General features: G+C 38.3%; 1 protein-coding gene across 2 annotated transcripts in view; it reads right to left on the bottom strand.

Annotated features, from left to right (window-relative positions):
- The window catches only part of LOC138736496 (adhesion G protein-coupled receptor B3-like), a 156,425-nt gene that overhangs the window by 20,506 nt on the left and 122,269 nt on the right, over positions 1 to 13,650 (bottom strand). The window contains exon 3 of one of the 2 annotated variants that reach the window (XM_069886132.1): positions 5,756 to 5,860. In XM_069886132.1, coding sequence (XP_069742233.1) covers positions 5,853 to 5,860 — 8 coding nt within the window. In that variant the 3' untranslated portion in view covers positions 5,756 to 5,852. Of the gene's footprint in view, positions 1 to 4,537; positions 5,861 to 13,650 lie in introns of those variants that run through there. The other variant, XM_069886131.1, reaches the window with a different exon arrangement.

The raw sequence follows: 13,650 nt of genomic DNA, 5'->3' as shown, positions 1-13,650 counted from the left end.
GGGCAATCATGAGACTGTAATTTTAAAATACTATTTATATGATGGATGTAATAATGTTCTATATGAGTCTTTGAAAAATTAAAATAAAATATTATTTTAAAACTGCATGGCTTTGTGCAGGGCAGGGACTGTCTTACAAATTTTATCTCAGCTCTTTTGAGGAGCTGATGAAGGTAGTTGTTGAGGAAAAGGCAGTGAATGTTGTGTTCATGGACATTAATAAGGTATTTGACAAGGTCCCTCAGAGTAGACTGATCCAGAAGATTGGATCCATGATGAATTCATCATTTAGCATTGGGCGAAAAAGGATAGTGCTGGAAGGGTGCTATTAGAACTGGAGCTCTGTAACCAGTGGCGTTCCACAGGGATTGGTATTGGGACCTCTGTTGTTTGTGATCCATATGAATGACTTGGATGAAAAAGTGGAAGGGTGGGCTACTAAGTAAGCAAATGACACAAACATAAGTGGAGGTAAACGAGAAATTCTGCAGATGCTAAGGTTGAGTGCAGTTAAAAAATGTGCTAGAGAATCTCAGCAGATAATACAATGCCAATAGAAATGTGATGTTTCAGGCCTGATCCCTTCTTCAGGAGTGCCAAAAATCAGGAAGGCACACAAATAAGAAGATGAGGGAAAGAGTAGAGAGGGGGAAGGGGTTAGGTGGATACAGGATGAAGGAGGAAGAAAAGAAAGGAGCTGGGAGGTGATGGGGCAGAGGCCAGAGAAAGATAGCCCTCTGATGGGAGAAGGGAATATCAAGGATTTTCCAAGGATACAGCACAATAAAGATCAGTTGCTGATGTGGGTAGAGAAATGGCAGATGGAGTTTAATCCAGATAAGTGAGAGGTGTTGCACTTTGGGAGGTCAAATGTAAGGGGAAAATAGACAGTTAATGGCAAGCCTCAAAAGCATTCACGTGCAGAGGGATCTGGGTGTCCATGTTCAAGCTCCTTAAAACTGACTATACAAGTAGATAGGATGAGAAAGAAGGCATATGGTGGCCTGCTTTTATTGGTCTGGGCTGGTTGAGTAAGGAAATTGTGTTGCAGCTATTTCATATCTTGGTTTGGCCACACTTCTAGCATTTTGTGTAGTTATAGTTGCCCATTTACAGGAAGCTTGTGAAGATTTTGGTAAAAGTACAGAAGAGGTTTGGCAGGATTAGAGGATGTGAAGGATATGAGCTATGAGGAGAGGTTGTCTTTTCTACAGCATTGAAAGCTGAGGGAAGATGTGATAAAAGTTTATAAAATTATGAAAAGCAAAGTGGACTGAAATAATAGTTTGGCATAGACTAGAAAGGCCAAAGGGACTGTTTCTGTTCTGTAGTGTTCTAAAGTTCTCAGAGAAATGTCAAGACCAGAAGACATGCATTTAAAGGTGAAAGGGAAAAGTTTAAAGGAGATGTGTGGGGCAAGTTTTTATATAGAGAGTGGTGGGTGCCTGGAATGGACTGGCAGGAATGGTGGTGGAAGCAGATATAATTGTAACACTTAATAGACTTCTAGATAGACACCTGTATATGCAGGGATTGAGTGGTATGTATAATTTGAAAGCAGCAGACATTGTAGGCTGAAGGGCAGATCCCCTTGATGTGCTGCACTGTTCTAAGTTCTACCTGGAATCTCTGTGGAGACATGAAATGTCATCTAGCAAGTGACTTGCCTCAACACAAGGACGTGTCGGAGCATAATATTCTGTGTTTAATGGGTGAGATGCCCAGGGAGGAGAATAGTGCAGAAAAGACTATCTTTGGTGGTTAGCATGAAGTCCATGCAAGAGTTTGCACAGCATTTGGTGAGTGTTTTGAGCTGGGCTTTGTGTCAGTATCATTTGAAGTGATGATTTGTTGGAGACTAGGCAACATATAAAACCTGAAGCATATAAAATGAATGGAAGCTCAAGTGAAATGGACAGTGTGCGAGTGGCCTAATGTAAGAGTAGGGATTTAGAAGTTTTGTCTCAAGATGCTTTGGTGAGTAAAGGACAGGTAAAATCTTTGCATAATAACCCATGGAAGGTAATAGAGATGGCAACTGTGGCAGTAAAATGCTCCGATTGAAGGGGGGAAATCTGGGAGAGCACAATTGCCCCTGATGACTACACCTGCAAGAGGTGCATCCAGCTGCAGCTCCTTACCATGTTAGGAAACTGGAGCTGGATGAACTCCACATCATTCAGAAGGCAGAGGGTTTGATAGGTAAAAGCTATAAGGAAGCAGTCACATCCAAAATGCAAGAGGCAGGTAACTGGGTGACTATTAAGAGAGGAAAGGGGACGAGGCACCACTGTGGCTGTTACCCACAACAATGTTTTGGGTACTTTGGGGGGAGATCAACTAGGGACAAGTCATAGTGATCAGGTCTCTGGTGAGAGTCTTGTCCTTCTGCTAAGAAGGGAAAGGGGGAGAAGTGGAGAGGTATAGTAATTGGTGATTTCATTGTGAGTTGAATAGTCAGAAGATTCTATGAACAAGATTGAGACTACAGGATGGTAGGCTTCTCCCCAGGTGCCAGGTTCAGGAATGTCTCTGATGAAGTTCACAGTGTCCTGAAGCATGTTGTGGTCCATGTTGGGACCAATGACATTGATAGGAGTATGGATGAGGTCCTGAAGAGGGAATATAAGGAGTCAGGAAGGAAGCTGAAAAGTTGGACCTCAAGGGCGGTAATCTTGGGATTGCTGTCTCTGCCGCATGCAAGTTGTGGCACATGAATGCGAGGCTGAAGAGTTGGTGCAGGGGCTCAGATTTGTGGATCATTGGGATTTCTTCTGGGGAAGGCGTGATGTGTACAAGAAGGACAGGCTGTACCTGAACTGGAGAGGGATCAATATCCTGGTGGGCAGGTTTGCCAGAACTGTTGGGGAGAGTTTAAATTAGTTTGGGAGGGGGATGGGAACCAGAATGTGAGGGCAGAAAATAGAGCAAAAGGTGAAAAAGATGATGCATTGTGTTGTGGGTTTGCAAGGAAGACAGGCAGGGAGGAAGCATACTGTAAATGAGGTCTTTTGGAGGGTTTGAAATGTGTCTATTTCAGTGCAAGGAGTATTGGGAATAAAGGAGATCAATTCAGCTTGATTTAGTTTGCAGAATTATGATGTTGTTTCTGTTACAGAGACTTGGTTGACTCATGTCAGGATTGGCTGATGCTGGTACCAGGGTTTAGATGTTATAAAAGACATAAGATGGGAGGTAAAAGAGGGGTGGGGGGTTGGTAAGGGAAGTAGCATTTCTGCTCTGGGATAGTATCTCAGCTGCAGAAAGGAAGGATGCTGCAGAGGGAGTGTCTGAGTGTCTACTGAGTTAGTGTGGGTGGAAGTCAGAAAAACTAAGAGAGCAATCACTATATTAAGAGTAGTCTTTTGGCCTCACGACATTGAGGAACAGATAATGTAGGGATATTTTAGAATGGGAGGATAGTTTAAGGAAGTTGTGGGTGCCTGGAATGCGTTACCAGGGGTGGTGGAAGTTGGAACAATAGGGGCATTTAAGAGACTCAGGCAGACAGATGAATGGAAATAAAATGTAGTGTTATGAGGTAGCGAGGGTTTAGTTTTTCTTTTAAAGGTGAGTACGGTATACATCACAACATTATAGATTGAGGGGCCTGTACTGTGCTGTAATGTTCTATGTTTAATGAAATCAAATGCAAAGAGGTTTGCTCCTGTTTTCTTTTTAACCTGTTTATTTCATCAAAGAATGACCTACAATCCGAATGAGGATCCTCACAGGTGAATTGGATTGGAAAATGCTTTTACACCAATTGTGTGACAATTATAACGATTAACAAGTGGTTCAATATCATTCATGTAATTCACGTTATTTTCTCATTATATTGATTGTAATGCATGCAATCTTCCTGTAAAATTACAGAGTTGGAGTTTTCCTCAGTTAGTAGCTCAAATTAAATGATAATGTTCCACCTTTTGTCTAATGATCAGTTCATTTAGCTTCAATGGAGTTCAATTACCAACAAGTTGTACAATAGCCAGCCAATAATATTTTGCCTAGTTAATATGACATTGATACAAATAATGTTTATATCACTGACCTCACCAGTATATTAAAATATAAGTTCAGCAACAATTTAATATCAGGTGGAATTATTTTTCTTCACTATCATAACCCAGATATAATCTCTTCTCCATCATCCCATTAGGGGGAACGCTTAAGAATGTAAAGTGCAAACCAACAGGCTTACTGTTTATTCCCAGCTGATATCAAGCTCCTGAATGAACCCTAGAACAGTGCTATCATGCTGTCCTTGCTTGTTGTTAATTTATCACCTTTTTCAACATAATCTTCTATTCTTTAAACTGTGCACTTAACACAGCTGTATGAATGTTAGGAATAATCTGTTAATCTGTTTGGAAAAGAACCCTTCTCACTGTGCCAGATATTTTGTGACAAATCAATTTGAATAAAAATGAATGATGTTATCCATAAAATCTCCATGTTCTGCTTTTGTTTGTTTTTATTTGCTTTTATTTCTAAAATTTGCAATAATGTCATTTTCAACAATTCAACCCGACGCACATGACTTAAAGCTACCAGCTGGTCACATAATTGAGACCTCTAATCATAAGAAATCATTTCCATTCTTCAAGAAGTCTCAATCTTTGAAGGTGGTCAATTTGCAGAAGAGATTGGGAAATGGGATATGAAAGAACAGCCAATTTGCCATACTGTACATCAAATTCCCCAAGTTATTCACCACATTGCAGATGATAATAGAAATCGTGGTGTGTTTTTTTAATATACAACTTGAAGATGAAAAGAAATCGCATTTGATTCTGCATCTGGAACCTGGAAATTGCTGGCAGTGACATGAGCAGGCAAATGCTGTGTGCTTGTGTGACATTTTTCAGTCTGCTTTCATATTTTAAAGGCTCTGTTAACTAGTTTGCTTTAAATGGATTAACACCCTTCCAATAAAAAAAATCGACACAGGAATTTAATAATAATGGATGAAAGAAAAAAAATATTTGCATGTACATAGCATTCCATATTGCATCAATGCCAAGTAATTATATTTGAACTTTAATCAATGCAGGCAAGCACAGCAGGCAGTTTTATTGTAAACCAGACTGAATAAACAGAATAAGAGTTTAATACCACACTAATCCACTGTGGCTGAGAGAAAAATATTGGTCAATGTGCAAAAATTCCTTTCTCTTTAAATGCAGAGCTGTGAATTTTTTTTTTTGCATCTTGTGGACCAGTTGCATTTTGACATCTCATTCAAGTTAAAAACAGGTTAAAAATTGCAGTGCACACAAAACACTAAAATACATGCATCTGAGTCAGCAGGTGAGAGAACTGAACAGAGCTGACAGTCCACTATTGATCTGGTCATCGAATGCAATTTTAAGGCCTTAAACTGCATTGTATTCTTTTCAACCAAGGGTTCCACCAAAGATCACTGGCTTACAGCACTGAACAGTCTTTTTTTAAAGAGATACAGCACAGTAACCAGCCTTTCCAGCCCACAAGCTGACGCCACCCCATTATACCCATGTGACCAATTAACCTACTCAACCATATGTCTTTGGAACGAAGAAGGAACACCTGGAGGAAACCCACTCAGTAACAGGAAGAACATATAAACTCCTTATAGGCAGCAAAACAGATTTTAACTCCTATGCCATTCATGTTATTGCTTATTCACTTTGCATGCCCATATTTTGCAACACAAGATGTGAACAGGCTGTTCTTCTGCCAGGTACAGAATTACAGCCAGTGTAGCTGCTACCTTTTCTCCAGCAAGATGACTTCAATCGTAACCTCCAGTGCTGTCTATGTGAAGTCAGCATCTTCTCTTTATGATCATGTGGGTTCTCGTAAGTACTTCAGTTTCCTACCATTTCAAAAAGAGACAATGGTAATATTGTAATTTACATGGTGTAAATTGTCCAAGTCCAGATGGTGAGGGTGGGAGGTGAGGAATGGTGTGGGAAAATCAGTAGTGTTCATGGGATTGATGAGAGCTAGATGGACCAGATGAACTGAATAGCCTCCTGTATTTTGAGAAATAAGAAAGAAATATGCATCTGTTCAGGGCAGAGTTCAGTTATGTTGATGTAATGGATTATAAATTTTGGGAGAATTTGGTAATATTTGGGATTATGGTAAGATTTAGAGTAGGTTACATACATTTTAAAACAGATTTTGTTTGAAAGACTGAAGAAATATTGAAGATCTCTGGAGAATGTTATGTACCTTTCACAAGTAGGCATTAATTGAGCTGATGTCATAAAATGAATGACCATTGTTATGAACTGGTGCCAGGATAGCTACAAGTACCTTTCTGCAAGGTGCTTACAGAAAGATTACACCTGGGTTTTGTTTATCTAACAACAGCTTGAGCAGAAGAAAGAACTGTTGTTTGCTTTCTTAAAAACTTGATTTAAAACTTTTAAAAACAACATAAATCCATTACAGAAAGAAAATTTATACAATACAAATAATAACAAGCACCCCTTTCTCCCCCCACCCCCCTCAGTCAGTCCCTCAAGGGAAGCCAAAAAATACATAAAACATATACAGCATTTTAAGATATTTCTAAACCCATATATTCCCAAAATGGTTGTACCCTATCACAAGACCAAACTGCATGAAAAATGTTCCAATATTTAACCCACATCTAAAAGACAGATCCAGATTACTAAATCCATACTTTTTCAGTTTCTCAGGAGTCAAATATAGCTGAAGCAAAAAATTATAATTAACCAAACCATACCTTACATTTGTCAATTTAAGTACCCCTTCATAACACACAACTTCCCAGTCCTCTTGAGGTATATCATAAGTTAAATCAGTTTCCCATTTATTCCTAGTTTTCTCCAAATTTGGTTTATCCATGGTCTCTTGGAACATCCGATACATATCTGAAATAAAGCCTCTCCTTGGTATAGAGGAAATCAAAGATTCAAACTTTGTTAACTCAGGTAAACTCATATCTTTTCCATAATTATCCCTTATCAAAGCTCTAAGTTGATAATACACAAATAAAGAATTTACTGATATTCCAAATTTCTCCCTCAATCGCTTAAAAGAAAGAAACTGTCCCTCTTCAAAACAATCCTGAATCACTTTTATACCCTGAGAATGCCAGATCTTTAAATACCAGTTAAACATTGAAAAAGAAATAAGCTGATTTTGATATAACGGGGTTTGAATTGATAATTTACCCTTCGTACCTATAACATCATTTTGACCCATATCTTTAGTAAATGCTTTCATACCGACATATCATATCCCTGCAGTAAATGCAAATTCCACTTATGTATAAATTGATGAACATCAAATTCAAAATTACAAGCTAATTCCACCTTAGCCCAACTTGGAGGGTGATCAATATCCATCATTCTATTAACAAACTTTAACTGTCCAGCCTCATAATAATTTTGAAAATGAGGCAGCTGAAGTCTACCTAATGCATACTTCCATGTCAACTTCTGTAAAGCTACTCGAGCTAGATTTCCCTTCCATAAAAATGTCTTCAACACCCTGTTCAAATCTTGGAAAAAACTATTTTGAAGTAAACATGGAGTTAACTGAAATAAATGCTGAATACAGGGAAATATATTCATTTTATTACAATTTAGTTGACCTATTAATGTTAATGGAAGATCCTTCCATTTGATCAAATATATTTTAATCTTTTTCAATAAAGGTACATAATTTAATTTATATAAAGACTGATAATTCGCATTCACAATTACTCCTAAATATTTAATTTTATCAGACCATCTTAATTTTATAATATGTTTACATGCTTCATAATTCCCCTCCAAAATTGGCAATATTTCACTCTTATCCCAATTCACCTTATACCCAGATAACTCCCCAAAGTGAACGAAACATTCTTGTAAATATTTCAAAGATTGTTCTGGATGTGTCAAATAAATCAATACATCAGCAAATAAATTAATCTTATCTTCATCATTTGCAACTCTTATCCCTTTAATATTATCATTCTGTTAATATGCCTGAGCTAATGGATCAATGACCAATGCAAACAAGGCTAGTGACAATGGACCAGCTTGACGTGTTGATCACGTTAATTTAAATGGGAAAGAAGTTTGACCATTCGTCACCATCCTAGCAATCGGATTTTTATACAATGCATTAACCCAACCAGTAAAAAGAGGGCCGAAATTAAACTTCTCCAACACCTTAAATAAAAGAATTCCATTCAACCTGATCCAATGCTTTTTTCGCATCAAGCTGGGATGCTGTCTTGATGCCCTGATTAACATAATCAATCTAAGAATATTGTCAGACGCACATCTATTCTTAATAAAACCTGCTTGATCTGTATGCACTAACTGAGGTATATATTTAGCAAGTCTATTTGCCAATACTTTAGCTATTATTTTATAGTCCACATTTAATAAAGAAATTAGTCAATTCGAGGCAACATTCAATGGATCTCTATTTTTCTTTGGAATCACTGTAATTATCACACTTGAACAAGATTCTGGTAATGAACTCCTGTTGTTTGCTGAAGAAGGTAGGTGTTTTTGCAAGTGAGTCACATGGGGCTTTCTGGCAGTCTTAGTTGGGAAGAGAGAGAAAAGTGAAAAGCTCTCTCAGTTGCTTGTGTGTCTGTGACACTGAAAAGCAGCTGAACAGTGCAAGCCAGGAAGAGCTGGTTAAAACTGATGCAAAGTTCCAAAAGCAGTAGATGGCTGGAAGTGCTATCGGTCTGATGTTCCCCTTGGAATAAGAGGAATGGAACTCTGGAAGCTTGAAGAAAGAAGTAACCATCTGGAAAACCCTAATGGTGCAAGTTTCATCAGCGAGACATTGAGGAGACTAATGGTGGTACCACAATTGTGGAAATCCTGGAACAACAAATCTCTCTCTGCAAACCCTACAAGGACCTTCCTGAGTGGTAAACATTTACCTTTCAAGCAGCAAAGCCTGGTGAACTTTATACATGTTGAATTCTGTGCACAGTATAATAATTGCCTGCATCCAGAGAATTTGGAAGAAGGAGAAGTGAGATTGAACTGTGAACCAAAGAACTTTTCTTAAATTTACACACACATTACATACACATGCGCTTAGAATTAGAAGGGGGTTAATTTGGGTGAGTTAAGAATAGAGTTAAGTTAAAGTTTGATTCCATTTTCATGTTTAAAGTTGATTAAAAATAACTTTTGTTTTAAAAACCACTTGTCTTGGTGAATGTCTCTTGCTGCTGGGTTTTGGGATCCTTTGGTCTCGTAACACTGAGCTGAGGGAACACATCTGCCCCTCAGTTTGACACCAACCATGGCTACAACATCCAGCTGCAGGAATGGTGTTGGTGACCTGCAAAGAGAGTGTGTAAGAGTTGTTTTCTTTTTCCAATGTGTTTAGGGTCAGAGACTGAGGTTACAGAAGGGTTAAGAATAACAGGAGATACTCATCAGGTATGACCCTTTCCTGGAGGAATGCTAGAATCCTGATCAATATTTTGGGAATAAGACAACATAAAAACCTACAAGCCCCAGAAAGAGTGGCACGGTTGGCGAAGAGATTAGCACAATGCTATTACAGCAGGAATGACCCAGGGTTGAATCAGGTTCTGTCTTTAAGGAATTTGTATATTCTCTCTGTGTCTGTGTGGTTTGCTAATAACTTCTGAAATGTGGCATAACAGCAAGAAAGTATTTTTAAATACTTTATTTTAAGTTCAGACGTAGTATATAATCATTTGTATACATCCATCAAATTGTACAAATTCTGACTACAAATAAAAGAATTATACCCCCACCCTTCAACAAACCCTCCCTAACCCCATCTAAACCAAAATCAACAAAAAATGCTTACATATTTTCATATTATATAGTAACAAATTAAAGAAAAGAACAAAGAAACTAAAAGAACGACTGGATTGTACTAGGATAGGCTACGGGACACCAAGGACTTTATCAAACAAACAAGTATTTTAACTCATCTCATGGGTGGCATCATAGGAGGAGATAAAATTAAACAATACATATCTTTTGCATAAAGGGGCTCCATATTTTTAAGTATATTATTCTTATTACTCAATTTATAAGTAATTTTTCCTCATGGAATACACACATTTGAGTTTCTACATGTAATCTGTCTACACCTAAACATGAATCCAATTTCCAAGCAACTACAATACACTTTCTTGCCATGGCCAATAATATTTTCACAAATTTCTTTTGATTTAATTAATGTTTCAATTTAGGGTTTGTCCCTTCCATATTCCCAAATAAAAATAGGTCAGGGTTTTGTGGGTATGAAATACCAGTGATTTGTTCTAATAGCTCCCCTACTTTTAACCAAAAAGATCTCACTTTCAGACCAATCATGTAGAGTGTAGAAAAGTACCTTCTTCTATACCACACATAAAACACTTATTTGATACATCTAAATGTATTTTATGCAACTTGTATGCCGTGATATACAATTGATGCATAACATTATTACTGCACTAATCTATATTGTGCGACCTATTAGAATATTCAAATGTTGTCCCCATTATAAAGCTTGGGTTTAGAAGTTGCTCTTTGCAAAAAAAAGCATTGCACAAGTAAATTTCCATTCAGTCCCTCATCTAATGAAGGTGGACTTGGGAGAGCCAGTGGATGTGGTGTATTTGGACTTCCAGAAGGCCTTTGATAAGGTACCGCACGGGAGACTAGTGGGCAAGATCAGGGAGCATGGTATTGGAGGGAAGGTGCTGACATGGATAGGAAATTGGTTAAGAAATAGGAAACAAAGGGTTGGGGTAAGCGGGTCTTTTTCAGGATGGCAGGATGTGATGAGTGGAGTGCCGCAGGGATCGGTATTGGGTCCTCAGTTGTTTGTAATTTATGTAAATGGTTTGGATGAGGGGATTATTAATAACTTGAGCAAATTTGCAGACCCCACAAAACTGGGTAGCGGTGTGGGGTGTGAGGAGGATGTCAGGAAAATGCAGAGGGACTTGGACAGGTTGGGGGAGTGGGCTGCTGAATGGAAGATGACGTTCAATGTAAGCAAATGTGAGGTTATCCATTTTGGGGGCAATAATAGGAAAGCTGAGTATTATTTAAATGGAAACAAGCTAGGGAGTGGGGAGGAGCAAATGGATCTGGGAGTACTTGTTCACCGGTCAGTGAAGACTAGCATGCAGGTTCAGAAAGCTGTGAAGAAGGCAAATGGCATTTTGGCTTTCATAAAGAATGGATTGGAGTATAGGAACAGAGACGTCCTTCTGCAGTTGTACAGGGCCCTGGTGAGACCCCACCTGGAGTATTGCGTCCAGTTCTGGTCTCCAATTTTGAGGAAGGACATACTAGCTATAGAGGGTGGGCAGCGCAGATTTACAAGGTTAGTTCCAGAGATGGCGGGTTTGACATATACTGAAAGGCTAGAAAAACTGGACTTGTATCCGATGGAGTTTAGAAGGATGAGGGGGGACATGATTGAGGTGTACAAAATTATCAGGGGGATAGACAGGGTGAAGTCGGATTACTTGTTCCCAATGATGGGGGAGACGAGGACTAGAGGGCATAGTTTAAGAATACAGGGTAGGCCCTTTAGGACGGAGATGAGAAAACATTTTTTTACCCAGAGAAGTGTGAATCTGTGGAATGCTCTGCCACAGAGGGTGGTAGAGGCAGATTCGCTGATTATGTTCAAAAGAGAGTTAGATAAGACTCTAGTGGGCAAAGGAGTTAAGGGTTATGGGGATAAAGCTGGAAAGGGGTACTGATGGTAGTGATCAGCCATGATCTGTAAAATGGCGGTGCTGACTCGACGGGCTGAAGGGCCTACTCCAGCTCCTATTGTCTATTGTTTCTACTTTACTACAAGGAGGCAATATTCTCTCTGATCCTAGTTTATCTCTTAAAAATCTTTTTATTTGAAAATAGCAAAAAAGCATATTTCTAGATATTCCATATTTATCTCTCAATTAAGTAAAGGACATTAACTGTCTTTGTTCATAACAATTTTCATTGACTTTAATTCCTCTTATAGTCCATAATTTCAAAAACTGGTTGTCTCTTAAGAAAGGTATCAAACTATTCTGAAACAAAGGGGTTTTAGGTGATATACCTCCTTTTGTTCCAATTTCCCCATCTATCTTACCCCAAATATATATTAAATGCTTTGATAAAGGTTATCTTTAATTCCTGTCATTAGTCTTGAATTCCATTTATAAATTAAAGCTGCATCTGATTTTTCTTCAATTTTTCCTAATTCTATGTTGATCCATGCTGGTGTGGTCTTTCCCTCAAAAAAAAACACAAAAAAATCACATTTGCGCTACCCTATAATAATTGAAGTTTGAAAGTTGTAATCTCTCCCTTTCATATTTTATCATTAATTTTTGCATCGATACTTGAGACAAACCTTTCCATAAAAATTTACTCATCCATTTATTAAGTTCCTTAAAATATTTCTGAGGTATTGAAATAGGTAATTTCTGAAAAAGATTTTGAATTCATGGAAAAAATATTCATCTTTATACAGCTGACTCTCCATATTAAAGTAAGAGGAAATGTCATTCATTTTTTTCAGATATTCCTCGACTTTATGAAGCAAAGGTAAATCATTCAATTTGTATAAATTTATCAAATTATCATCGGTCCTAATCCCAAGATATTTAATCCCTTTTTTCAGCCATTTAAATTGACTGACAATGTGTATAGTCTCCTTTAGGAAAGGGAATAACTTCACTTTAATCCCAGTTTATGTTGTATCCAGAAACTTGTCCATATTCTTCCAACCTAAGATGTAATTGCCTTAAGGATGATTCAGCCTCAGTCAAATAAATCAATATCTTATCTGCAAGCAAACTAATTTTATGTTCTTCATGATCAACTCTGAATCCCTTAATGGACACATCTCATCTAATTATCTCTACAAGAGGTTCAATTGTTAACAAATAATGCTGGTGACAAAGGACATTCCTGTCGACAAGAGCTTTGTAAATAAAATGGGGCAGAAATTTGCCCGTTGGTTACTACTTGAGCCTGTGGGCTGGTATACAATACTTTAATCTAGTTAATGAAAAAATGTCCAAATCCAAATTTTTCAACCACCTCAAATAAAGAGTCCCATTCCAATCTGTCAAGTGACTTTTCTGCATCTAATGCTACAGCCATCCTTAAATCTCCTCTTTTTTGCGCTAAAAGGATAGTACTCAACAACTTCACCACACTATCAGCAGCTAATCTCTGTTTAACAAAACCTGTTTGATCAGCTTTTAACTTTGATAGTAATTTATTTATTCTGTTAGCCAAGTCTTTTGCAACAATTTTAATAAAAATATTGGTGTGTATGGAGCAGGCTTTAGAGCACACTCTGGCCCGCGGGCCAAATTTGGCTCTCGATATAATTATATTTGGCCCGCAAGATCATATCAAAAATGTATTAGAGGTGGCCCGCTGGCCGCCGCGCCAGTATAGCGCATGCACAGTAACCGTTGTGTCTCAGGATGAGAGAGAGAGAGAAAAATCCTGGTCCTTGAAAAGTAGTGGTGGGTGGTTTTATAAACACGCTGTCGTGTACCCCCTGCCCACCCCCCCCACCGCAGCGCGGCCTGGCTGGTGTCAGGGGAAGCCAAGCCCGCTTCCCAGCACCTGGAACCCCAGTGGCACAGCGTTTCTTGGAGCTGCAGATGGAGTTGGG

The sequence above is a fragment of the Narcine bancroftii genome, chromosome 6 (assembly GCF_036971445.1).
Source record: "Narcine bancroftii isolate sNarBan1 chromosome 6, sNarBan1.hap1, whole genome shotgun sequence".
NCBI lineage: Eukaryota > Metazoa > Chordata > Chondrichthyes > Torpediniformes > Narcinidae > Narcine > Narcine bancroftii.
The sequence above is the reverse complement of the archived record's forward strand: the minus strand, read 5'-3'. Positions and strand labels throughout refer to the sequence as shown.